This window comes from Trichechus manatus, unplaced genomic scaffold (assembly GCF_000243295.1).
Source record: "Trichechus manatus latirostris isolate Lorelei unplaced genomic scaffold, TriManLat1.0 scaffold00006, whole genome shotgun sequence".
Taxonomy (NCBI): domain Eukaryota; kingdom Metazoa; phylum Chordata; class Mammalia; order Sirenia; family Trichechidae; genus Trichechus; species Trichechus manatus.
Window position 1 is genome coordinate 26311476 of NW_004443942.1, and position 26486 is coordinate 26337961.

General features: G+C 37.4%; 1 protein-coding gene across 2 annotated transcripts in view; it reads left to right on the forward strand.

The window, feature by feature from the left end:
- PDHX (pyruvate dehydrogenase complex component X) overlaps positions 1-26486 on the forward strand; it is a 68961-nt gene that overhangs the window by 6694 nt on the left and 35781 nt on the right. For both annotated transcript variants that reach the window (XM_004369788.1, XM_023738291.1), the window contains 2 exons: positions 11116-11196; positions 23978-24078. In XM_004369788.1, coding sequence (XP_004369845.1) covers positions 11116-11196; positions 23978-24078 — 182 coding nt within the window. The remainder of the gene's footprint in view (positions 1-11115; positions 11197-23977; positions 24079-26486) is intronic.

Genomic DNA, 26486 nt, shown 5'->3' on the forward strand with positions numbered 1-26486 from the left:
TTCCTCACTCACTCACTCCACTCCAGCACAGTGGTTCCCTTGCTCCATTTTCAGCATACCAAACGTACTCTGTTCATTCTTCATGCTTGCTGTTTCCTCTGTTTAGAAAGCTCTTCCATTGGATATTTGTGTGACTTCCTTCCTCCATTTAATTCTGCTCATCTTATCAAAGTAGATCTTCCCTAAGCAATAAAATACCTCCCCACCCTGTTGTTTTCTCCCCTTACCTTTTTTCTCTTAGTTCATATCATCACCAGGCATATATTATTTATTTGTTCATTTTGTGTGTCTGCCTTCCCCCTTTAGAATGTTGTTGTTAGCTGCCCTCTAGTTCTGACTCATAGCGACCCTGTGTACAATAGAATGACCCTATGTACAACAGAACAAATCACTACCCAGTCCTGCGCCATCATCATGATCATTGTTATGCTTGAGCCCATTGTTGCACCACTGTGCCAATGCATCTCATTGAGGGTCTTCCTCTTTTTCACTGACCCTCTACTTTTTACTAAGCATGATGTCCTTCTGGGACTGATCCCTCCTGATAACATGTCCAAAGTATGTGAGACAGAGTCTTGCCATTCTTGCTTCTAAAGAGCATTCTGGTTGTACTTCTTCCGAGGCAGATTTGTTCGTTCTTTTGGTAGTCTACAGTATATTCAGTATTCTTTACCAACACCGTAATTCAAAGACGTTAATACTTGTTTGGTCTTCCTTATTCATTGCCCAGCTTTTACTTGCATATGAGACAATTGAAAACACCATGGCTTGGGTCAGGCACACCTTAGTATTCAAGGTGACGTCTTTGCTTTTTAACACTTTAAAGACATCTTCTGCAGCAGATTTGCCCAGTGCAATGCGTCTTTTGATTTCTTGACTGTTGGTTCAGTAAAATGAAATCCTTGACCACTTCAGTCTTTTTTCCATTTATCATGGTGTTGGTTATTGGTCCAGTCGTGAGTTCTTTATGTTGAGGTGTAATCCATACTGAAGGCTGTGGTCTTTGATCTTCGTCAGTAAGTGCGTCAAGTCGTCTATACAGTCGAATGCCTTTGCATAGTCACTAAAACACAGATAAACATCTTTCTATTATTCTCTGTTTTCAGCCAGGATACACCTGACATCAGCAGTGATATCCCTCGTTCCACATCCTCTTCTGAATCCAGCTTGAATTTCTGGCAGTTCCCTGTTGATGTACTGCTGCAACCACTTTTGAATGATTTTCAGCAAAATCTTACTTGCACGTGATATTAATGATATTGTTCGATAATTTCCACTTTCGGTTGGATCACCTTTCTTTGGAATAGGCATAAGTATGGATCTCTTCTAGTCGGTTGGCCAGGTAGCTCTTTTCCAAATTTCTTGGCATAGACGAGTGAGTACTTGCAGTGTTGCATCTGTTTGTTGAAACATCTCAATCGGTATTCCATCAATTTCTGGAGCCTTGTTTTTCACCAATGTCTTCAGTGCAGCTCGGGCTTCTTCCTTCATTACCATCGGTTCTTGATCGTATGCTACCTCCTGGAATGATTGAACGTCAACCGATTCTTTTTGGTACAGCAACTATGTGTTCCTTCCATTCTCTTTTGATACTTCCTGTGTCCTTCAGTGTTTTGCCCATAGAATCCTTCACTGTTGCAACTCGAGGTTTGAATTTTTTCTTCAGTTCTTTCAGCTTGAGAAATGCCGACCATGTTCTTCACTTTTGGTTTTCTAACTCCGGGTCTTTGAACATGTCATTATCATACTTTACTTTGCTTTCTTGAGCCATTCTTTGAAATCTTCTGTTCAGCTCTTTTATTTCATTGTTTATTCTGTTCACTTTAGCTACTTGACGTTCAAGAGCAACTTTCAGAGTCTTTTCTAACATCCATTTTGGTCCTTTCTTTCTTTCCTGTCTTTTTAATGACCCTTATTTTCTTCATGTATGATGTCCTTCATGTTGTTCCACAACTCCTGTGGTCTTCAGTCATTAGTGTTCAGTGTGTCACATCTATTCTTGAGATGGTGTAAAAACAGCATGGGGTGGTATCCAATCTCCTTTAACTTCACAAGGGGGAAGGAGAAGCAAGATCAGCAGCACAAGGCTGATTCCTATGAGGTGGAGGTCAGACACACCTCCTCTCTCTGCTATATTTACCAATTCTGATGCAAACCATCCCTCCCACAGCACTCGCCTACTTCTCTGCTGAGTTCAGTAATTGATTGCAATGGCCACACAGAACTCATAGACCATACTCACAATTATGAGGTTTACTAGGGAAGCAACAGTTACAATTCAGGCTCAGGAACACTCAGGATACAGCTCTTCCATCGAGATAGCCTCTTCCCAGCCATTCTTGTAGGCATGCCTTTCCCTGGCCCTCAGTCTCTGCCCAAAGGCACTCAGCTTTCTCTCTCCTGGAAGCCCACCACGCCGTCTCCTGCTGCCAGGTCTCTGCTGCTGGTCTCTCCTTCCTTGGTGGTGGTAGGCTCTTCCTTCTGCTCTGGAATTGGCTCTCTTAAGGCAAAACTGACTAGTACCCTTGGTGGGCCACAATTACTGTATTACACAGTCCCGCCCAATCACCGAGTAGGAGTTACAAGACCACGGCTAGAGAGGCCACACGTAAAAGTAGTCACACCACAGATGGTCTCTAAATTCAGGTGGCATATACTGAAGGTTGTACTTTGGCTCTCCTGGACTTGTTCTAATTTTCTTTAGAATGTAAGCTCCATGAAAGTAGGGATTTTTGTTTTTATTCACTTTGATATCTCCGACTTCTAGAAGAATGCCTAACTAGCACCCAGTAGGTGCCGAATAAATATTTTTTGAACAAGTGAACAAATCGGTCTTCTGTCATCAGTCTTTCTCCTCCTCCGTTCCATTCTGTCCTGTGCCCTGAAGTGATCTTTCAGAACTGCAAATGATGCCACTTCCAGGCTTCCATCTCTCTACATCACTGATGAGATGAAGTTTGGACTTTTAGAAGATCTAGACTTTTAGAAGGATCTGGTCTCTAGGTGCCCTTCAGTCTTTCAGATCAAATGGTCTAAGTGAGTAGAGGAGAATTGGTAACACATTCATGGATATCTTCACTTCGTACTTAGGATCTCAAGGCTCATTATTTTAGCTTTTCCACAGGTTTATAGTTGTGACCACTTCAAAGGATATGTGACTCTTTTTTTGTAAATTACAGCCTTGTGAATGTTAGCCATATATGTGGAACTGTTAACAAGTTCAATTTTTATTGTGGTTATTTCTCTTACCAAAACCAATCCAAACTTACTGCTGTCAAGTTGATTCCGACTTACGGCAACCCTATAGGACAGAGTAGAACTGCCCCATAGGCTTTCCAGGGCTGTAAATCTTTACGGAAGCAGATTGCCACATCTTTCTCCCATGGAATGGCTGATGAGTTTGAACCACTGAACCTTTTGGTTAGCAGCTGAGTGCTTAACCATTGCATCACATCCTGCCTTTCCATTGTGCGGTATAGTGAATTGCTCTGATATGGCCCTTCTAGCCTGGCCTTGTGACTCTCACAAAATGATTGGGTGGGACTATGCAAATAAGGTTCTGGTGGCCCATCAAGGGAATTGGACAGTTTTACTAATGCAAATAAGGTGCGTGGAACCCTTGTAGGAGATTGGTCAGTTTTGCCATCCCACTAGGCTTAAATGAAGCCAATCCTAAAGGTGGAGGGGGACCTCACTAGCATGAAGAAGAGGAGGAATGGAGCACATCCTTTGGACCAAGGGTCCCTTTGCTGAGAAACCTCCTAGACCAAGAAGACAGAGAGGGCTGTAACACCAGAGACAGCGCAAGATGGCAAGAAGCGGCAACAAACACAGCAGAATCCAGCAGCAAACAAATGGCAGCGGCAGAACCTGGAGACAGGTGCGAGACGGTGCAGTGGGCTTCTTAGCCCATGGAGTGAGAGAGCTGAGTGCCTTCTGGCAGGAGGCTTCCTGATGGGGTGGGACATCTGGTCACTTGTCGGCGGGGCTAAAGAACTGTAACATTTGCCCGAGAAGGGCAGAGGCCAGAGCTGAGAGGAGCCTGTCCTCAGAGGGCTGAGAGAGAGTGGCCTGCCTGCAGGCACAGCCAAGAAGCTGTCCTGATCGAAGTACTGTATTTTGAATTGTAACCTGTTACTTCTATAATAAACCTCGTATTTGTGAGTATGGTTTTTGAGTTCTGTGTGGCCATTGCAACAAGTTTTCAAACCCAGCAGAGAAGTAGAGAGTGCTGTGGGAGGGATGGCTGGTATGAAGGTTGGAGAGTGGAGGTATGTCTGACCTCCAGCTCATGGGAATCACTTTGGGTTGATGACGATGATTCTCTTCCCCGATTATGAAGTTAGATGAGCTCTGATGCCACACCATTTTCACACGTTGCTACTTAAATAACACCAAACCCATTAACTGAGTATTAAAGTGTACTATAATGTCATGCCAATGTACTTTTTTTTTAGCTTACATGGCGCTTTTCATTATATTCTTCTCTTTGTCCAAACCAAAAACCAAACCCATTGCTGTTGAGTAGATTCTGACTCATGGCAACTGCATTTTTTACAGAGTAGGGTTTTCTTGGCTGTGATCCTTATGGACTCAGATTGCCAGGCCTTTCTTCCACCTTTCTTCCACAGTACCACTCGGGTTCAAACTACCAACCTTTAGGTTAGAAGTTGAGCACAAACCACTCGCGCCACCCAGGGACTTTGTCTCTTCAGCCAAACTAACCTATAATTCCCACTGCTGTATTTTTGCATAGGATGTTCCCATCACCTAGAATTCTTCTGCTCCCATCCCCTCTCCTGGTTTTGTTTGCCTAGCATAGATTTTTTTTCCTTTCTTGATCAGCTAGAATGACTCAGTTCTTTAGTTCTTTGGTGGTCCCATGGCACTTTTACCTATTCCTTTCTATTAGTGTATTTACCTTGACTTCCCATCTAAACTCTAATCCTTTTGAGATTAAGATCCTTGGTCTAGTCTAGGTCTAGGACTAGGATAACCGGAGGTCAGTAGGTATTTGTTGAATGCCTAATTTGGCCTTTAGCAATGATGATGAATAGTATGGCAGCACCAAAGGTAAAACATTTGCCCATGATTAATAGTAGTTTGGTTTCCAAATGTGAAATACGGTTAAAACAGAGTTTATGAGTTAGTGCACTTTAGCTGTGAGAACAAGGCTGGATTAGGTAAAAGAGAAAGTAAAAAGGAAATCTTAAGTTTAGTTTGGGAAGGTGAAAAGAAGCTGTGAATTCATCTCATTTTTCTAGGAAGGAATTGTTAAGTAGGATATTGTGATACATCTAGCCAACTGGATGCTTCCAGAGTCCACCCTCTTAACCATATACTGTACGGCCTGTGAGCAATAAATAGCTAACATTTTTGAAACCTGCTTACTCTTTGCCAGGCCCCATTGTAGGAACTGCATGTGCTGTCTTGTTTACTCCTTACAAATATCTATTTTTTTCACCATTTTACAAAAGAGGAAGCTGAGGCACAGAATGGTTGAGTATCCATAAGTGTCAGAGCTGTATTTGAACTCCAGTGTCTACTCTTTAAATCATTATGGGATGCTGCTTCTCATTAAGACTTTTTAAAAAATAATAAAACATTTATTAAATAATAAAATACCTATTTTAATACAGTAATAAGTGTATATAGTTTACAGAGTCAAATAGTCCTTAAAGGCTTATCATGAATTACATTCAGTGGTTCTGTACCCCACCTCTCTCCACTACCTCTGTCTTCTTCCTTAGCAACAATAATTTTTTACTTATTTCTTCTGGCATTTGCCCATCTTCGTATTTCTAAAGACTATGCATTTACTGTTATCTTTTAAATACTCAACCTTACACATTATCTGTGGACTACTACTGATCAATGCCATCCTGTGTTTTCTCTCCCCCGTTCTCCCAATATAGCTATTTTGCAGTTCTTGGTTAAATAACTATACAGATTTAACCAATCTGTATTCAGTGTATTCAATGTTTACATTGTTTTGCCTAAGCAAATATTATGCACAGCTGAGGATTGCCATATATTGTCACATATTAGGATTGTTACCTTTCTTACTTTTTGCTTTTCCTAAAGTTAATTTTTGCCTTTCTAAAATTATATTTCATTTTCCTTGTACCTATTGCTAATTCATCCTGCACAATTTCTGTAACTTCATTCACATCTGATTAATCTCTCAGTTAACTTATTTTTGCAATTTCTATATATCTTCAGTTGTATAGGTTAAACCTCCATTCCAAGGAGGTTTTATCTTCTTCAGAGAAAACAATCTCCAGTCTTCTGTTGAGTGAGAGCAGGGTCTTATCCAGCACTGGAGTGAGGGAGGAGATCTCCAACTGCATCTCAAACAGCATTCTCCCAATCCTTATTTTAGCCCTCTTCCACCCCCTCAGTACTGCCAGTTCCTGGGCCTTTTGGGAAGTCTGTGGTATGAATCAAGTGATTCTCAGCTTTCCCCAATGCTGCCTTAGGATTTAGCTTTCTAGGGTCTCTTTAGTCAATTAGTACTTAACCATTTACTTTTCAAGTTCCAAAATTGTGTGCCATTGTCCTTTCTTTTTTTCTCCCTATTCATGTATGTTTAGGTTAAAAACAAAACATTCTTTACTTAGTGTCGCCATGAGTCAGTGTCAGCTTGCTGGCAACTGGGAGGGAGTGAGGGGGATGGTAAAGTTTAGGAAGGGAGTGTGTAGGGTTTACAGTTAACTGTATCCAAAGAATTTGGTCTTTGTCCCTGGTTCCTGAGAGATAACCTCTAGAACTTTGAAATTTCTCCAATGGTTGAAGTGTCTTTTAACTATAATCCCTGTAGATCACACCTAGTCAAGTGACTCTTGGAAAGTGGCTGGACAGGCTGGAAAGAAGCACCTGGTGATATCAGCCCAACTTTAGGGGAGGAGAATTGGAGGTTGAGTTCAATCAGTCAAGCCTATGAAATGAGGCCCTAATAAAGACTCTGGACATGAAAGCTCCAAGAGCTTCCTGGTTGGTGAAAGACATCGGTGCTTGGAAGGGTAGCACGTCCTTTGGAACGTGGAAGCTTCATGTTGGGAACCCTCCCAGACCTCACCCTATGGGTCTTTTCATTTGTATCCTTTTTGCTATAATGAAATGGTAATTGTCACTATAGGGCTTTCCTGAATTTTGTGAGTCATTCTAGCAAGTTATCAAACCAAAGGGGAGTAGTGAGCCAGTAGGTCAGAAGTAAGTGAGGCCTGGGGATCCCTGAGCTTATGGCTGGCATCCTGAGGGATAGTAGAAAAACCCTGAATTTGTAGCCCGCAGGTGAGAAGTGAGGGTGTTGTAAGGACCCCCAAGCTTTAAGCTGGTGTCTGAAGTCTTGGGCAGACTTGGCAGTCTGGAGGACTGGGTTCTTTAACTTATGAGGTCTGACCTAGCTCTGGGTAGTATTAGGGTCAAAGGAAGAACTGCTGCAGGTGCAGTTAGGAACAGAATTGAATAGATTTGAATTGGATTGGATTGGATTGATTTTCAGAGTGAAGTTAGATAAATTTATTGTGGAAAATTATTAAAATATAGGTAAAAAAAATAAAAGCACTTATAACACCAACTGGAGAGAACTACTGTTGTCATTTTGGAGTATATCTTCACGTGTGTGTGAGGGAGACAGGGAGAAATTGAAACATGTTCTACGTACTGTTTGTGGGTCATCTTTTATGAGCTTGTTACTGTGCCAAGAACTATAGATGCTAATTTCACATAAACTGTTATGCATATTGTTTTTTTCTGTTGTATTCTATTGACCTTTTCAAGTGCATTCTTATACCAGTACCACACTACAATAACTATTTGAACTTATATGAGAAGCACTTATTTTTCCAGTATGTGCTCCTCCCCGCCCCCGAAGTTTGCTTTAGCTGCCTTTATGCAAAGCTGCAGTGTTATTGTTCTGTGTCGTGGTGCTGATTTTTAAATTACCTGTGCTCCATTCAGCTTTATTTCATCCAGCCTACAGGTGGCAGAATTGTTTTATTTCAGCAGCAGTTTTAAAGGTTCAGTTTTGTTTAATGAGTTCTTGCATTGGAGAGATATGTGATTAAATGAGCTGCATCTCTCCCTGTTAGAGAACTAAATTAATGTTAGGGATGGAGCCTCACTAAAAAAAATGCTGGCTAGTTTACTTCTTCATTTGGTCTGTCCTCATTTCATGATTTTTGTGTGCTTGGATTATGGTTATACAAATGGACTAGAGCATGAAGCTCAAACTGTACCATATGTAAACTGCTGAAATGCCTTTATTACTTTAGCTAGAGTAATGGAACTTAGATCTACTTTGTATTAACCACGAAGTAATTTGTTCTGCATTTGTATTTTAAGAGTTTGCTTGTATTAATTTTTTTGTAACCCAGAGACCTTTCAGAATTCATATATAGATCATCAATTTAAAGCTTTGACATAATTGATTTTGTTGAAGTAGCAGTGTTTTGTTCCTAATAAGATAAAAGAAATACTTCAGGAAACAAGAAATTAGATTAGTGTATCATATTTGAAGTTGAAGACAGAATTATGCTGTAGAAAAATTGGAAGAGAAAATTTGGAAACGTAGGAATTGCTTAGAGAAGCTGCTGTAAAATTTAGTGATCGATGTATTGCTGGTATGCCCGATATGGCAGGTAAAACATCAATATCCTTAAGCAAACAATTTTAATTTATTATGTTATTCTATTGAGAGATGAAAAGGTTAACACAGCTCTAGTGACTTGTGGCGATGTATGTGTGGGGTTGCCATGAATCGGAATCGACTCGATGACAAGTAGTTGTGGAATGACTTGTAAGACTATACTTTTAAAATCGGTACATTTAAATACATTATACCTGAAATATGCATCTTAGCCTTCTTAAAAATTTTTAGATGTGTTTTAAACTACTGTAGAATGGCAAACTTCACAGCAGTTAGCTATAACTTGTTAGCTGTATAAAAAGAAACAGAACACTTAAAATGACTATTGTATGCCATCAAGTTGATTCTGACTCGTAGTGACCCTATAGCAACTCTATAGGACAGAGCAGAACTGCCTCATGGGGTTTTCTAGGCTGTAATCTGAACGAGAACAGATTGCCATATCTTTTCTTCCATGGACCTGCTGGTGGATTCTAACCATGGACCTGTCAGTTAGCAACCCAGTGCTTAACCATTGCACTACCATAGCTCCTTACAGGATTAAATTCTAACTAAATTTTGGGTCATTTTTTGAGGACTAATTGAAATAATATTTGTATGACCATGACCAATGGGGGATACCACATCTCCCTTATTTTTGCCATAGTTGTGCCCAGTTGGTATTAGTAGGAAATATAATTGGTGCACATACCAAACCTTTCTCCTTTTGACAGGAGAAAGGTAGAATGAACTGCTAAATGGAATGAAGTAGGAGGCTATATTTAATTTCTAGTGAAATGAAATAATATTAGGTATAGGGTTAAAATTCCAAGGAGTCTAGAAAGTCCCACACTATCTTCATAGGGTTGACAGCCTCCTAAAGGACAGATACTAATGACTTATGTGCAGCCTGTCACTCAAAGCTGATATTATGATTGTATAATTACTTTCCCACTGGAAAAATACATTTGGAAAAGATGTATATGATGTGCCAATCAAAAGAGAATATACGAGAATGAAATATGTACTGTTATTAATAAATTAATGCATATGTTTTAAAGTGATTTTCTAGCATGAGTGTTTGAGGATAGATTGGTTAGATTAATCAGAAAATATATTACCTATTTTACTCTTTCATGATAAGCCAGTATAATCAATCAAGAGATAGTACCAAATAATGGAGATATCCAGAATGCCTTTGTTTTTTGTTGCCCTCATTTCAGAGTAAGGATAGTGATCTATTACAGAGTTTTTATATTTTATGATCATTATTCAGAGGAGCAATTTCAGTTCATCCATGAAGGCTGACTGTATGAGGAATGATTATGTTCTTTTTTATTTTTACAATATGAAAATTCTTGAGGTTTTTGATGTGGTAATTTAGAAAATAATAATAAATGTAAAAGTTTCTCAGTATAGTCCTTAGTGTCAGGAATAATGGAAACATGAAGGTCTCTTAGGTGAGAGATTATAATAGGAGATAGAATCATAAAATAAATAAGAATTATATTGTAGCAGCTAAAACTAAGGTATAAAAAATATCGAAGAGAGACTTTGTTTTCCGAGAATTGACTTCGGGTTTGTCATAAATGCAAATCTGGATGTAGAATCAGTGAAGTCCATTTATTTTGCTTCATTGAAGTGGAACTCTGTTTGATATATCAGTTTAATTCATATGTGATTATGAGTTACTCTGCCTCATAATGCCAGGGTTACAACATTTTAATAGAAGCAACATGTTGGGATTTTTTTTTTTAAGCTATACTTTTCAAGACGAGGTTGGCCATTTATCATCACGCTGTTAGAAAGTAGTTGTTTTTGTTTGCCTTTTTTTAAAGCACTGTTTATTACTATGAGCTTCAGAAAATTAAATGCTGAGGCTTAGGCTGGTTATACGTTTTTAGGTAAATGTTTTTATTTGTTTTCTTCATCAAGCCATGTAAAAAATGAAAAAGGCCATCTATAGTTGGGCTTCCCAATGCAACCCCATACCCCATATTTCGACCATGGGCTTTTTGTTGAGGAGTTTGTGTGTGCAAAGCAGACACACCTCCATTGCTGCTTCACACCCATTGGGCTCTGGTTTTGTTGTCCCCTCCCCTTGATCATTTTACCTGTAAATATTTTTTTACAGCAATAAAAGGGGGAAGAGGAAGGTGGTGAAACATAAATCACCCCCTTTTTTCCTTTAATCTTGTAAGCAACTGGCTTGAAAATACATTTAGAGTACTGGAGAACTATGAAAAAGGAGTTGAAAGTATTCCAAAAAAGATTTTTATTTAAAAAAAAAAATCTTTGAGAATTTCATGTTTTCATACTATTTACTGGACACTTAATATGACTAGTTGGGAGTCTTTAAGACTTTGGAATATTCTCATTCTCAGTCATACAGAGAGAATTTGGTAGTAATTTATTTTGACTTTTATTGCTGCCTCCTGAGGTACATTGTGTTTTTGTGGCTAATTTTTCCTTTTTTTCCATTTCAGGTGATCCTATTAAGATACTAATGCCATCACTATCTCCTACAATGGAAGAAGGGAACATTGTGAAATGGCTGAAAAAGGAAGGTGAGTCAAATGTATTACTAATGTCTTGTGTGCTTTGTTATTTGATCATTTTGATTGTTTCTAATTGATTATATTAGAATCTATTAGAAAAAATACATGACACGAATGTGATCCTCTGCCAGTTAATGTAAGTTTGTTTAAATAAAATTTTTCCATGGTCATGTAGCACATGCTTTCTGAGTTCAGCCTATGTATTTTCACAAGCAGAGAATGGTAAGTATTTTCAGACTTGGGTCCAGGTTTTAGTCTTTGTACTTAGCATTTAATTTCAACGTCGCTAAGTATGACAATCTCTCTTAAGTTAATTTAGAACTTTATCATTATTCCATCTGGGTATTTTTTTTTCCCCTGAAGCTAGGCAAGATGATTATAAATTTCACTGGAAAGAGCAAGTAAGTAAACAACCAGAAAAACCCTCAAAAAGAAAAGCAGTGGAGGAGGGTCGTAGCCCTACTAGATATTAAAACATATTATTATGCCTCTAAAATTAAAACTGTGATATTGGTGCTTAAAAAGACAGGCTAATGGAATTGAATAGAAAAAGGAGAAAATAGACCAATCCAGTTGCACATGGAAATGTAGTATATAATAAAGGAAGACAGTATTAGATTTTCTTTGTACTATGCCAAGGATAATAACAAATGAATCAGACATTTAATGTAAAAAAAAGAAACCTTACAAGTACTACGAAGGTGAAACATTCATTGGTCGATTTTTCTGAACCTGCAAGTAGAGTAAATACCATAATTATAACTCATAATTCAGATACAATAAGGGAAATATTGATAAGTTTAATGGTAAAAATAATAACTTTGGTATGGCTGAAAACACAGAAAATAAAATTTTACAAAAGTGACAAATTGTTAAAAGACATTTACAATTTATATCATAAACAGAGGGGTTAAAATCCCTGAAAATAGAGAGTAAGAGGACTGTCAGTCATCTCCATGGAAGAATGGACAAGATGCGTGAACAGATAGTTCACAGAAAAAGAATTGCCAGTGGCCCTTTAAACATATGAAAAAATGCTAACCTTTCTATACTGATAAGCGATATGCAGAGTAACACTAAGGAGCCCTGATGGCGCAAAAGTTAAGTGCTTGGCTGCTAACCTACCCAGCAGCTCCTCAGGAGAAAAACTTGGCAATCTGCTCCAGTAAAGATTACAGCCGTGAAAACCCTATGGGTTCAATTCTGCTTTGTCACATGGGTTCACTATGAGTCGAAAATTAACTACACGTCACCTAACAACAACAAACTAACACTATACTGAGTTATCATTTCTCACTAAGCACATGGGCAGAAATGAAAGCTTGACAAGCTATTCTGTTAACGAGGCCGTGGTGAGAAACAGGCTTTCTCATACATTGCTGTAGGAAATGCAGACTGGTTTAAACCTTAGGGAAGAGAATTTGACGATATCTAGAAAAGTTATATAGACAATATAATTCGGAAAAGGTATTTACAATTTATATCACAAAGGGTTAAAATCCCTAAAAATAGAGGGAAAGAAGACTATCAGTCATCTTCATAGAAAAGTGGGCAAGATACATGAACAGCTGGTTCATAGAAAAAGAATTGCCAATGGCCCTTTAAACAAATACAGACAATATCTATATTTACCCTTTGGCACAGCATTTCTACTTCTAGGGATCTATCTTAATGTTATACTGTAAACATAAAGACAGATACACTCAAAGCTATTTATTGCAGTGCTGTTTGTAATAGCAAAAGATAGAAGCGACCCAAATGTTGATCAGGATGGGCTGAATAACCTATATTACATCCACAACTTTAAAAAGGAGTGAAGAGTATCCCTTTATACTGCTATGGAGTGATCTTCAGTGAAAAAACCAACATAGAGACAAGTGAATATATAGTATGTGTTATTTCTCTAAGAAAGAAGTGGGGGTGCTTCAGCTGTAGGAATGTTGAACTAAGTGTTAAAAGGGGAAAGAGGAGAAAAGAACAAGTCGAGACTGAAGGACATGACCTGGACAGTGGAGGACTTGTGTGATTGCAGAGACAATTTAAATAGCCCCCTTTGCCTACTCACGTTTGAAAAGCCAACTCTGAACACTTCTAGTCAATATGACCATCTAAGCAGATGGTGTAAGACTTCTGCTCATTACTGGATATAGTACTATAAAATGAATCTTCTAACTGTAAATCAAGGTTAACACAAGAAAAGGGAATCACCAAGTGTCAGCAACAGAGAGGGAAATCAAGAGTGGTGAGTGGGAGTTGAAGTCATGCCCCGCTGAGAGTTGCTGAAATGGGAGCCGGTTTTCTCGGGAATAGGGGATAGTGGAGGAAGGGAAATCAGAAATTAGGTTCAGGTTTGGTTGTGATAAAGTTTGAGATGCTTATTAGACATTCAAGGGAAGGTAGTCAGTAGGTAACTGGCTATATGAATCCCCAAGAGTGAAGTCTGACTTGGAGATAGAAATTTGAGAGTTGTGAGCATGGGAATGAAATTTAATGCCATGAGATAACCAGCAAACTTATTTGTTTGACTTGGGGTTTATGTGGAAACAGAATGCCTACTTTCTTGAAAATTTGTTCTCATGGACCTATCCTCATGAGACTTTGGGGTTCAAATTTATACGGCTTGCATCTTCTGGGAACCCACAGAGGTAGAGTGGTCCAGGGCTGATAATCCCCCCGGGTTACTTGGCAGAAGCCACTGTCCTAAAAGGACACAACCTCGAACCCAAGCCACACAGGAGTCCCAGATAAAGTCCACTTACCAAGAGTTCACAATATCAAATAATGCACATGAAACAATCTTCTAGACACCAGAGTCAGTAAGTATAACAAGCAGCAGGACTAGATCTCCAGGAACTTCAATTAATTGGAATTACTGGATATATAAAAATGTATGTCTGTAAAGATTAAATATGTAAGAAAAGAAATTGAAATAGGAGAACAGACATTGTTCATAAGTCCAGGCAGATTTGAAAAATGACAAGTAGAACTATAATGAAAAATATTGTCTATAAAATTAAAAAACAACTCAAGGGTGGGTTAAAGTACAATTAAATATGACTGAACAAAAATGTGAACTGAAGATCAATCTGAAGAAATTGCTTGAATGCAGCACAGAGAATAAACAGTGGAAAATATGAAAGAGAAGTTAAGAGACATGAAGGGTAAAATGGAAATCATACGTAATTCAATAGGAGGAGTTCCGGAAGGAGAAAGAGGGAATGAGGAAGAGAGGTAGCATTCAAAGAAAAAAAAAATGCAAAGAATTTTCTGGAATTTAAGAAGACGTGTCCTCTGAATGAAAGTCCAGTGCTTCATTGGCAAGCACTTTGAGCAGTTGGCTCTTTTTGCATGGCTACTGTCGTCTTTTAAAGTAATTATCAGTATCTAAGAACGTTTCACCTTTATAAATAATGGAATCAGTTGGAATCTATTTTTAGGCTTCTTTTCCCTGATGACTTACATAGCTTTGGCTATTTCCACATTCAGTGTGACCAGGTGTTGGTGTCATTAAATAATGATTCAGACACAGAACAGCCTTTAAGGGATTATTATAAAAAGATTAAATTTCTTCATATTTTGAGACCTGATTGGAAAGTAGATAAGAGGATTCTTTGGGCCACATTTCTCTCTCAGACTTCCAGCTCACTGGCAATCTAGTAAATTATTCACACTCTTTAGAATATGGACAGTATGATAAAAAACCAGGAGCTGAATTGTCTCATCATTCTTTTCCTTTTTCACTGTTGATTACAATGTGCTATTTTCATATAGGGCAGGCCAAGATGTATTTTAAGCCCTCAGACCATGTTTCCCTCAGGTTGCTCTTAAAGTTTCCTGTTCTGCCAACTGAGGAGAAAAAGTTTGTTTACTAATATACTATAAATAGTTGAACACAATCTCAATCCTTCTTAGTAATTCACTAATTTATTGCTTTTTAAATCTCATCACCTTTGTTAACATAGAAACTCATTTTTACCTGATTTAATTGTTATTTTTTGAGTGTGATTTGATTTTTTTCATTAACATGTGTACTGTACATGTGGATTTGACTGTATATGTCTATGTATGTCTGATGCTTGGTACATTTATGGTAGCTTGGTTCAGCTGTTTTGTGTTAAGAGCAAATTTATATTCTAACAGACAATACCTTTTTATATTAGCTATGAGGTCTTTTTTGCATTTATCGTGAGATCTTTATTAATATACGGTCACTTTTATTTAAAACAATGAGTTTAGATCCTTAAACAAAGAGGATTGAAATTTTTTCATGAAAAAGAAGATTGTACTCATTTATGAATCCAGTTTATTTTTTAAGCAAAGACTAAGTAATGATCTTGTAACCTTCAGTGGGCAGCCGTTTGATCTTAAAAGCCTTTTTGGAAGATCTTACAAGTTTTTTTGAAATCTGAAATTTTATAATTTACATCTTCTTTTACTAATGGTGTGTGTGTGTTTTAAATCAGATAAAAATCCACGGCGATAGGGGTGCAGTGAAAAGAACTTTGGCCTAGGAGTCATAGTTTGTCCTTTGGGGTTCCCACTCTCGATCAAGTATCTGGGAGTGAGTTGAACTAGATAAAATGTAAGGTACACCCTGGCTTTAGAAACTGGTAACTCGGTTTCTTTTTCTTTCTTTTTGTTTAAGTCATGGAAGCACACAATAAAATATTCTATAAATTATGTCTATCTTTGCTAATTTAATGTACCTTAGAAAAGTAGTTTTATAATGAGTGTTAGAATACTTCATTTCAATCTGAGGATTAGGTAAAAATATGCATTATAAACAGAAAACATTTAGAAAGTGTTAGATAACACCCACAATTTCAAAATCCTTCGATATGTGAAGTGAGCTGTAATTCCACATCTTTAATACAAATTTGTTATTTTGAGGGAAAAAGTGTGCTTTAGGTATTTTTACTTTAATTAAAGTGGATATGGTTTATTTTTCATTAAGTGAAAGGTCAAGTCTGCTAAACAAAATAATAAAAAGGAAAAAAAATATTCTTATACCCCTTTTTGTGAGAGAATATTTGAGGGCATGAAAAACATTGTTTTCCTTTCTGAGATATTTAAGCACTGTGGAACAAAACTGGCTGAGGTAAAGTACTTAGCCACACAGTGTCTGGAACATATCTAGTCAAGTGCTTAATCAGTGACGCTTGTTGCTGCTGCTGTTAGTGTTATCCCTCAGATACTGTCATTCTTTGTGAGCATTCCTTTTGTCATTTGACTGGGAATTTTTAATACTTCAGATAGTTTTTGTGCAAGTCTTAGGATATATCTAACTCATATAATGCTACTGTATAAAATTCAGAAGTAAAACTATTTTGAAGGAAGCTTTATCTATGCCGCTAGGTGCCACTAGAGAGTTAATATGGCTCTACACCTTGTATGGACAAGGCTTTTGTTTCTGTTATTTCTGGGAATTTGTACACATTTATGGTGCTGAAATGAAAAAAAAAAAATTGAAAAGTACATTTCATAAACAGCTTCATTGTTTTCCTGCAGTATGCTGCTATTTTAACAACTTTATTGAGGTATAATTTACATACTCATATAATGCACCCATTTTAATTGTACAATTCAGTGCTTTTTAGTAACTGTATAGAATTGTGCAACCATCACTACAATCCAGTTTTAGAACATTTCCATTACTCCAAAAAGATCCCTGCTGCCTGATTATGGTTAATCCTTCTCCCCATTGCTAGCCTTAAACAACTCTGATCTGCTTTCTGTAAAAAAATTGCCTTTTATGAACAATCTGTACAAACAGAATCCTACAGTAGGTGGTCTTTTGTGACTGACTTTTTTTGTTTAGCGTGTTTTTGAGTTCATCCATGTTGTACCATGTATCAGCAGTTCATACCTTTTATTGTGGAATAGTATCCCATCATTATACTTCTTTACGTTTATTGTTAATGTTTGTATCATATGAGAATTTTACAATTCGTGAATGGACTTACAGAATACGGTACTGTTCAATAGAGCTTTCTGGGATGATGGATGTGTTCTATCTGAGGTGTCTGATGTAGCCACTAGCTGTCTGTGGTTGTTGAGTATTTGATTTGGACAGTGTAGCAAAATGTAAGAAGTCAGACGATAAAAGCAAGGTTAACTTTGCCCAGCAGTCTTCTCTTTCTGAAACTACTATTTGGTCTTCAGCCTTCAGGGCAGGACCTTGAGTGACTAAGGAGCCAGGTTATTGCATGTCTTGGCCTATTCACTGGTATATCATCTCTTTCTTTTTGTATGGTGAAGTGAAAAGGGTTGGGAAACACTGATATCATATCGGTATTGCCTGCTTGTTTGTATTCTTTTTCCATTGAATTAGGAAATTTTTGAAGCAGGTCTGTCTTTTCTAATTTTTTTTTTTTTTTTTTTTTACCATAGTGCCTTGCACAGTGGTATTCACATAGGGGCAGCTAGTAAGTATTGTTGAGTAAACAATTGAATCATTTTCACCTTTAATTATTGTTTCCAGTATGGTTCAACATAGTACTATTAAGAAGTTTTTTCTTATATGTTCGTGTAGATCTGACTTACTTGGTCTTACAGATGAAAACTATCCCCCCTCTCCCAAACACCTTTTAAATAAAGACTTTTGTTCTTAAATTTTAAGGAGTCCTGATGGCACAACAGTTAAGTGCTTGGTTGCTAACCAAAAGATTAGTGGTTTGAACCTACCCAGCAGCTTCGCCAGAGAAAGACCTGATGATCTGCTTCCGTAAAGATTACAACCTAGAAAACTCTATGACACAGTTCTACTCTGTCACATGGGGTCACTATGAGTCAGAATCAACTCTCCGGCACTCGGCAATAAGAACAACATTCTTAATTTTTATCAGAATAGAATTGTTTTGTGAAAGCCACAGATGTCCTTTAGTTAATAAAATAAACATTATCATTAGTTATGTTTGAACAAGACTATACGTCATGCCTCAAATTTAAAATAGGAAAGGGAAGTCTCTGTATGCTCCAGTCCTCAGCCCAGGCAGCTGCCCAGCTGGACAAAGAAAGGAACAGAATGATGATGCTGGCTTTGGTGCTGGGGAGCGGCCCCCGGGCGGGCCGCTGCTCTGGCCCCTCCTGGGGCCCGCACTCTCGCTCCGGGCCCGCTCCACCTCGGCCACTGACAAGTACCATGCGGAGATGGTGCAGGAACACTCTAAGGGCTGCCATCTCCTTCTGCAACCAGTCATCCATCAGCGTGGCAGCTAAGAAGCCATCTGTCACCTCACGCCGTCCATGATGCTCTATTCTAGCTGCTCAGTCCTGTCCACTAGACTATAAACTCATCACGGGCAGAGCTATATCTTCTTGTTGTGTTTATATTCTATGCTTAGTACAATGCCTTAATGTTTGTGGAATGATCTGTTTGAAAAGACAGAATATGGAATAGGGAACTAGAATATTAATCTTGATTTTTTTGTGTGCGTGTGTGTGTGGTTAGGTGAAAGTTTACAGCAAAAATTAGTTTACCATTCAAAAATTTATACACAAATTATTTTGTGACATTGGTTGCATTAATCTTTATTCTTAATGGTTGTTAGTAACATACCTAATGTTTTATCTTTGTTTTTATCTGAAGATGTTGTGGAGTGTTAACCTAACATTTTCAGTCTGTGATTCTTTATTATATGGCTACACATTCAAAACCTTCCTGAGACAGAGAGATTAAGTAATTTAATCAAGATTGCTAGTTAAGTATCACAACTTGGAATCAAATGCATGTCTGACTTGGAAGAGGTTCTTTGTAACTACTCTGCCCTGCAACTTTTCTAAATTATAGTACTAAATTATTCTGAATTATAGTGCTAAATTGTTGATCAAGGCTGATATTTAGTGTATGTGGAATCTTCATGGCTCATTATTCAGTCTCAAAATTTTCTTTTTGGCATTTACATTATGTTTGACTATTGATAGAACCTTAGTTTTGTGATAAACTAGGGGTAATACACCTTTATAGGAGCCCTGGTGGCGCACTGGTTGAGAGCTACAGCGAGATACGGCTACTAACCAAAAGGTTGACGGTTCGAATCCCCTAGCTGCTCTTTGGAAACCATATGCGGACAGTTCTGCTCTATCTTGTAGGGTCACTATGAGTCGGAATCAACTCGACAGCAACTTTTTTTGGTGGGGGGGGTACCCTCATATAAATACTATGTTTTAAACTTGGCTATAGTTCCTGAGTAAAGTTAACCACACCACAATAGATAGATACTTCTTAATTTTTCTTTCCATTTTCTTCCCTCAACCCTCCCCCCCACCCCACCCCCACCAGTTTCTGTTCCTCTGTCTCTCCCTTGCTTTGTCGGCATTCTCATATAACTAAAATATGTAGATAGAGATGTCTTTTTTGTTTTGTTTTTAAACAAAGACGAGAGGCTACCCATCTCTTTAAATATCAGAAGCATGCTGCAAAGCAAATGTTAGAAACAAAAGAAATGTAAAGGGTAGTTTGATGTATACTTACGAGGAAATGAGGATTTGGAAAATTTTCTAAAATATCTTAACCTGAAACTATGTGTGAGGAACTCGCTTGAGGGTGGGATATAAAGTACTTAAGATGTATCCTGTTGTGAAGAATCTCACAGCATAGTAAATAGAGAAAAACCCAATCAAGTAATGAACAGTAGCAACGTAAAATTTTATAATGCAATATGTGATTCATTCCAAATTAGTTGTAGCTACTATAGGAATTCAGGAATAGGAACAAAACTGTCAAGTTGAGTTAATCAGAGAAAGTTGTATGGCGGAAGTGGAATTTGTTCTTGGTTTTTAAAGGGTGGTTCGAATTTGAATATGGGAGAGCAAAAATGAGAAAACATCATTTTACTCTCCTTTCCGGTGGCCAGAGTTTACTTTCCAGCCTAAGAAGTATTTATTTGCTAGGTTGCCTAGTTCAATTGTTTCTCCCGTAGTTATAGCAGAAACATACAATGTTTTTGTTTTTTTTGTTTTGAAATATAATCTACTTTAACCACTGAAGTATCTGTCATGTAAGAAGTATATAAGGTTATATAATCTGGAACTGTGGCTTTCTATATGATAGTCTGGTTGCTGCTTTACTCACCAGCCTAATCTCTCATTGCTTCTCTCCTGTATTATCTGCCAGGTCTTTCAAATTTTCATGTTCTCTTTTGCCTCCAGTACTGTGGGCATGTTGTTTCCTCTGCCTGGATCAGTGACCCTGTACTTTTTTGTCTCCTTCTCTTCGTCTTTTCAGGCTCAGTTTAGGTAGTTTTTTCTAGGAAGCCTTCTCTCACTTTCCAGATACTTAATTAGATGCCCCTCCTGAGTGTTCCCTGACCTAAACCTTTATACAGTGAAACTTGTGAGAGCTGGAACTTGATGGGACTGCCTTATTTTTCCGGGTCTTACAAGTTTTCTGCCTTTGACAGGGTGCAGTCTTACCACTTTTCTATTGCTCGTTTAGTGGAAAATATTTTTTCCTTCTCTCACAGGTTTCCATATGTTCCAGCTTTCGCAGGTTTCACTGTATATTGTCATTTCCAGTTTACTGGTCACTAGCTGTTAAGCAAGCCTCTTGAGGTCAGAAAGCTTACCTTGTCTATTTTTGTTTGTTTGATTTGCTTTTTCACTGCCATATCCTCAGGGCTCCAATACAGTTTTCAATAAATATTCATTGAAGGGGGAAATCTCTTTGGGGTTAGACCAGTCACCTTTTAGGTGGTCGGTAAGTATCTCCTAATAGATAAGTTTGTTTACTTCATTAAAATAGCTTATATTGCAGTTCTGAACTATTTAAACTGAGGATATCATGTAACCATCTATTTGAACATCTTGGTATAGAATGAAGTCATTTCTGTACAGTGAACCATCAGAGCATATTTGTTAACTTAGTTTTGTAGATTTTTCTTCATGTCTTCCTATTGAATGTTCCTATTAATATTACTCTCCTGGCTATTTTTGGTATGTGTGAAAGGGATGTGTATTTTTATGTTATATATTTTTCTACCCTTTTATTTTGAAATTTTTCTGTGTTTTTGTTTTAGGCCTGTCTCTTGTGAGCAGCGTTTACCTAGATTTTGGTTTTTTTTTTGTATTCATTTTGATAATCTCAGCTTTTAATAGGTGATTTCAGTCCATTTATATTTATTGCATTTGCTGACATATTTCTGCCATTTTTTGTGTTTTGTTTTTTTCCTTTGCTTTTTTCTTTTCATGTGCTTACACTTTCAATTGGATGCTTTTTGTTATTTTCTATTTTTCCTCTGCTCTTTTGAATGCTATAGATTATATTTCTTTTATGTATACCTTTGAGTTTTTAGGATAAGTATTTAACAAAATTTTATCAATACAGTTTTGACTGATTCAGTTTTTTCTTCCTAACTATATCAGAATTCTTAGCATGCTTTAGCATCACCTAAACATTCCTTTATTTATTTTATTTTTTATAGTTTTAGTTTTAAACTTTTTTAAACTCTCAAAAGTTACCTTTTTTATGGTCAGTCATTAACATTTTATCAGTTTCTGTGGTAACTTTTTTTTTGTTTGTTTTCCCTGCGTTCCCCCCGTGTCCACTTTTCTTCTTGATGAACTACGTCTTGTAATAGCTTTTTTAGTGATCATCAATAGGTCGTAAATTTTCTTAGCCTTTATGTCTAAAAAATGCTTTTCCTTCATTTTTGAATGATGGTTTGGCTGCATATAAAATTCTAGACAGCTGTTTTTCCTCAGCTCTTTGAAGATATTACTTCACTGACCTCTGACCCCTATTGCAGCTAGTGAAAAGTGCTCTCAGTCTGTCATTCCACTGAGGTGATCTGTTCTGTTTTGTTTTGTTTTTGTTCTGATGGTGTTTAAGATTGTGTTTTTATTATTGATTTTCTGCAGTTACTCTATAGTGTGTGTAATGTGGATTCATATTTATACAGTTTAATACTCTTGCCTTTTCTATTTATTTTTTATTGAGGTATAATTTGCATAAATTATACAGCTCAGTGAATTTTTACATACCCACGTTACCACTATATCAAGAACATTTCTAGCAAACCACAAGACTCCCTCATGGCCCCATCTAGTCAATACACTCTCCAAAATAAACTTGTTCCAGACTTTCATTTTGAGGATGTGTGTGTGTGAGAGAGAGAGAGACGCAAGCCCAAGTAACAGCTGATGGATTCAAACCGCTAACCTTTTGGTTAGCAACCTGAGCTCTTAACTGCTGCGCCATCAGGGGTGTGTGTGTGGGTGTGGGTGTGGGTGTGGGTGTGGGTGTGGGTGTGTGTGGGTGTGTGTGTGTGTGGGTGGTGTGTGTGTGTGTATTCCCTCCAGTCTCTTCCTTTGGTATTCCACTAGACAAACACTGCGGCTTCAATCTGTGTCTCTTAACTGTTCTTTCTTATTTTTTATCTTTTTTTTTCCCTGTTTACTATATTTTATTCCAGGTAGTTTCTAAGTGCTCTCTTTTAATTTACTAATTCACTCTTTCGCCATGTCCAGTCTAGAGTACATCCCACTGATTGTTTCTATTTCAATGACTGTATTTTTTACTTGCAAGATTTCTAATTTGTTCTTTTTCTACCTGATCTTATTTTTGTTACATTTCTGTACGTTGTTAATCTTCTGGGTTTTTTGTTTGTTTTTTTATTCCTCATTCTCATAATGGGTCTTTTACCTTCATTTATTTCTTTGAACTTCCTCATGATAACTTATTTTAAAATCTTTGGCAGATTACATTAAATGAATTACAACTGGAATACATTTCTATTCCAATTATTGATTTTGTTGCTTGCTTTCTTAGCATTAGATTTCTTCATTTGTTTCAGAATTTTGTTTTGCAAAAGGTTTTTGATTTTGCTTCATTTCTTCCCTCTCACCCTGTACCTCCCTATCCCCTTCTCCCACTCCCCAATCTAGGAATTTTGCTAGGGATATTAGGGATATTGGCAGATCCAGCCATGGAGCCAGAGGGTGGCTTGACTCAGTTCCTGGTACTGAGGCAGTGTTTTTGTCTCCCACCTCCTAGACCTGCAGTTTCTGATTGAAGCAATAGCTCCATTTAATAGTTTTTGATTGCCCATTTTATTATCCTCTTAATAAAAGATAGAGATACCCTGACCCAGCCATAGCTTTAAGTAGCAAATCTGATTTAAGTCCCTGTCTCCAGCAGGCCACTTCTAGTTCTCTTTACTCCAAATGAGCCCTCTCCCACCGACCCCCAACCTGCTTCTAGACCCAGAGACTAGCAAGGCTGTAGCTTTAGGTCCTGCCCAACATTTGTAGGTTTCCATGCTGTTTCTGTTGCACAGAAATATTTATTTGACCTCGGCTGTGTTTTTTTTATTTTCTGTTTTTATGCGTTATTCATTTATACTGTGTGTGTGGTGCCAACAGGGTTTCTGAACTCACCCTACCATGATAACCCAGAAGTGCTATTAATTTTAAAGCTTTTCTCTACCTGGACTAGTAATCAATGTAGTATATTAAAAAGTGTGGAATCTGGAATTGATTTGTTCTGAGGAGGATATACATTCATTGCTGTCATCTCTAAAATGTGATTTTGTTTTTAATATTCATTCAGTAATCTTTGTAATAGCATTTTTTTCTCATAACAAATATAGTTTATGTCCATTGTGGAGCTGCGAAATACAGCAAAGCATACACATACACACACATACAAACACACACATTTATAATTCTACAGCCTAGAAAATAAATAGCTACTGAACATTTTGGTATTTATTATTCATGTTTTATATACACACACCCCATATATTAATACTGATATTTTTAAAACCAAAACAAACCCAGTCTTGTTTTGTAGGTGAAGCTGTGAGTGCTGGAGATGCATTATGTGAAATTGAGACTGACAAAGCTGTGGTTACCTTAGATGCAGGTGATGATGGCATCTTGGCCAAAATAGTGGTAAGTTTTTATTTGGATCATTCTCAATAGAATGCAGATTTCTTAAATGTAATGTTGCTTGAAATAAAGTCTCTTTACTTATTGTGTTATGTTATCTACTATTTAATATATTTTTAATTCAGATGTTTAAAATATTCTAGTGTTAAGGTCTAGAGCCCTGGTGGCATGGTGGTTTAGCATTCGGCTGCTAACCAAAAGACTGGCAGTTCAAATCCACCAGCCGCTCCTTGGAAACCCTATGGGGTGGTTCTTTGCTGTCCTGTAGGGTCACTATGAGTCAGAATTGACTTGATGGCAACGAGTTTGGTTTTTTTTGGTTTAGTGTCAATGTCTAATACTAATAGCCAGTGATGATCAAACAGTGTAAAACCATTTCAACTGTGACAATGATATTCAGTGTTTTGGGTTTCCTAGTGGAGAATGAGAAGCATTCTGGCCCGAGGGATGAGAGAAAACTATTTGAGGTGGAATCTAAAGTCAAAGAAGGCAATAGATGAACGTTTAGAGCTAGAAATTTCCAAGTTTGTAGTTGGTAAAATCAAAAAGAAGGAATGTTTTAGTACCATCACATGAAAACAAGAAATCCTATCTTTGTAGACTCCAGGACTCTCAGGACTGGAAGTGTGTAAAGTGATCATCTGTTCTGCTCTTGTCTCCAGGCAAAACTGTTTTTAAGTTGTCCTATAAAGATTGTTGTCTGTAGACTTCATAGCCGCAGTCACTGGCCTGGTTCAGTGGTTACTCATCCTTATAGTTTGGACATTTTTTTCTAATTATTTAAAATATATATTTATATAAAAAGATATGTATATTTCATTTATTTGAGTATAGATGAGTTGACCATCTTATTTTTAGATAGAATATTTTCTGTTCCATGAGCTTTTTTTATGGAAAATGTATTCATGGATCTAGGAAGACCAGAGTAATTTCCTTTTAGATCAGAATTTTAATGTTGTTGTGGTGTGCCATCTAGTTGGTTCCAACACATAGTGACCCTGTAGGACAGAGTAGTACTGCCACATAGGGTTTTCTAGGCTGTAATCTTTACGGGAACAGATCGCCAGGCCTTTTCTCCCCTAGAGCTGGTGAGTGGGTTCACATCACCAGCCTTTTGGTATTAGCTGAACATTTAACCATTTTGCCATCAAGGCTCCTCTGAAATTTTAATATATGCAGTAATTTTGAGTACTCTTTGGGAAGTCTTTGCTTTATAACTAACTAAAAATATGAAGCTACAGCTTGAATACTTTAATGGTATTACTAGGAATAAAAGTTAGTACAGCCCTTCAACCAAAATACCTAGCAATGTAAGTGATTACCTAAATAACAATAAAATGTGGAATATCATATATCTATTAAAATTGTTTCTAGAAAACAAATGTGTTTTTTCGTGTATGTTATGTGTTAATAAAAGTTCAAAAATTTTGGAAAAGATACTTTTAAAATTGTATATGAGCAATGATTACAATCATGTAGGACTTTAAGGAAAAACATAAATAGAGAAAATACTAGAAGAAGGAGTTATGAAAACATTAATTGTTTGTCTTTGGGGAGTGGAACTGAATCATCCCACCTCACTTTTTGCTATTTTCTGTATTTTTTTAATTTTCTATAATGTGTATGCCATTTTTATAATGGAAAATTAGAGTTTATGTGAAAAGTAAGTAAAGTAAAATGCTTAAAGCACGACTATTTAGAGTTGTGTAATATAGTCACTGGTGGAGCTGACCATTTAACAGATAGTACAGTCGGTGGCAAAGTGGTTAAAGCACTAGGAGCTAACCAGAGGTTGATGGTTCAAACCCACCAGCTGCTCTGTGGGAGAAGGATGTGGCAGTCTGCTTCCATAAAGATTAAACCCGTGGCCATCAAGTCAATTCTGGCTCACAGTGACCCTAAGGGACAGAGTAGAACTGCCCCGTAGGGTTTCCAAGGCTATAATCTTTACAGCAGACTGCCACATCTTTCTCCCGCGGAGCAGCTGGTGGGTTTGAACTGCAGACCTCTCAGTTAGCAGCTGAGTGCTTCAACCACTGCACTATCAGAGCTCCTCCATAAAGATTACAGCCTTGGAAACCCTCTCGGGCAGTTCTACTCTGAGGGTCACTATGAGTCGGAACTGACCTGATAGCAACGGGTTTCGTTTTTTGTGGTGTAGCTACTAGAACTGTAGACTCTAGAATCTAACTGCTGCCTAAAGCTAATAAAGCATATATAGCTAATAAGCCCTGCCACTTAATGGTTATGTGATGACTGGCAAGTTACTTAACTTCTCTCTGCTTCTTTTCTTCATAATAAAGTGGAGATAATACATGTGTCATTGGGTGGTGGGAGAGATTAACTGAGAATACATATATGCTCATTCCAAGAGCTGCCATGCTCAATAAATGTTGTATTGCCATTATTAT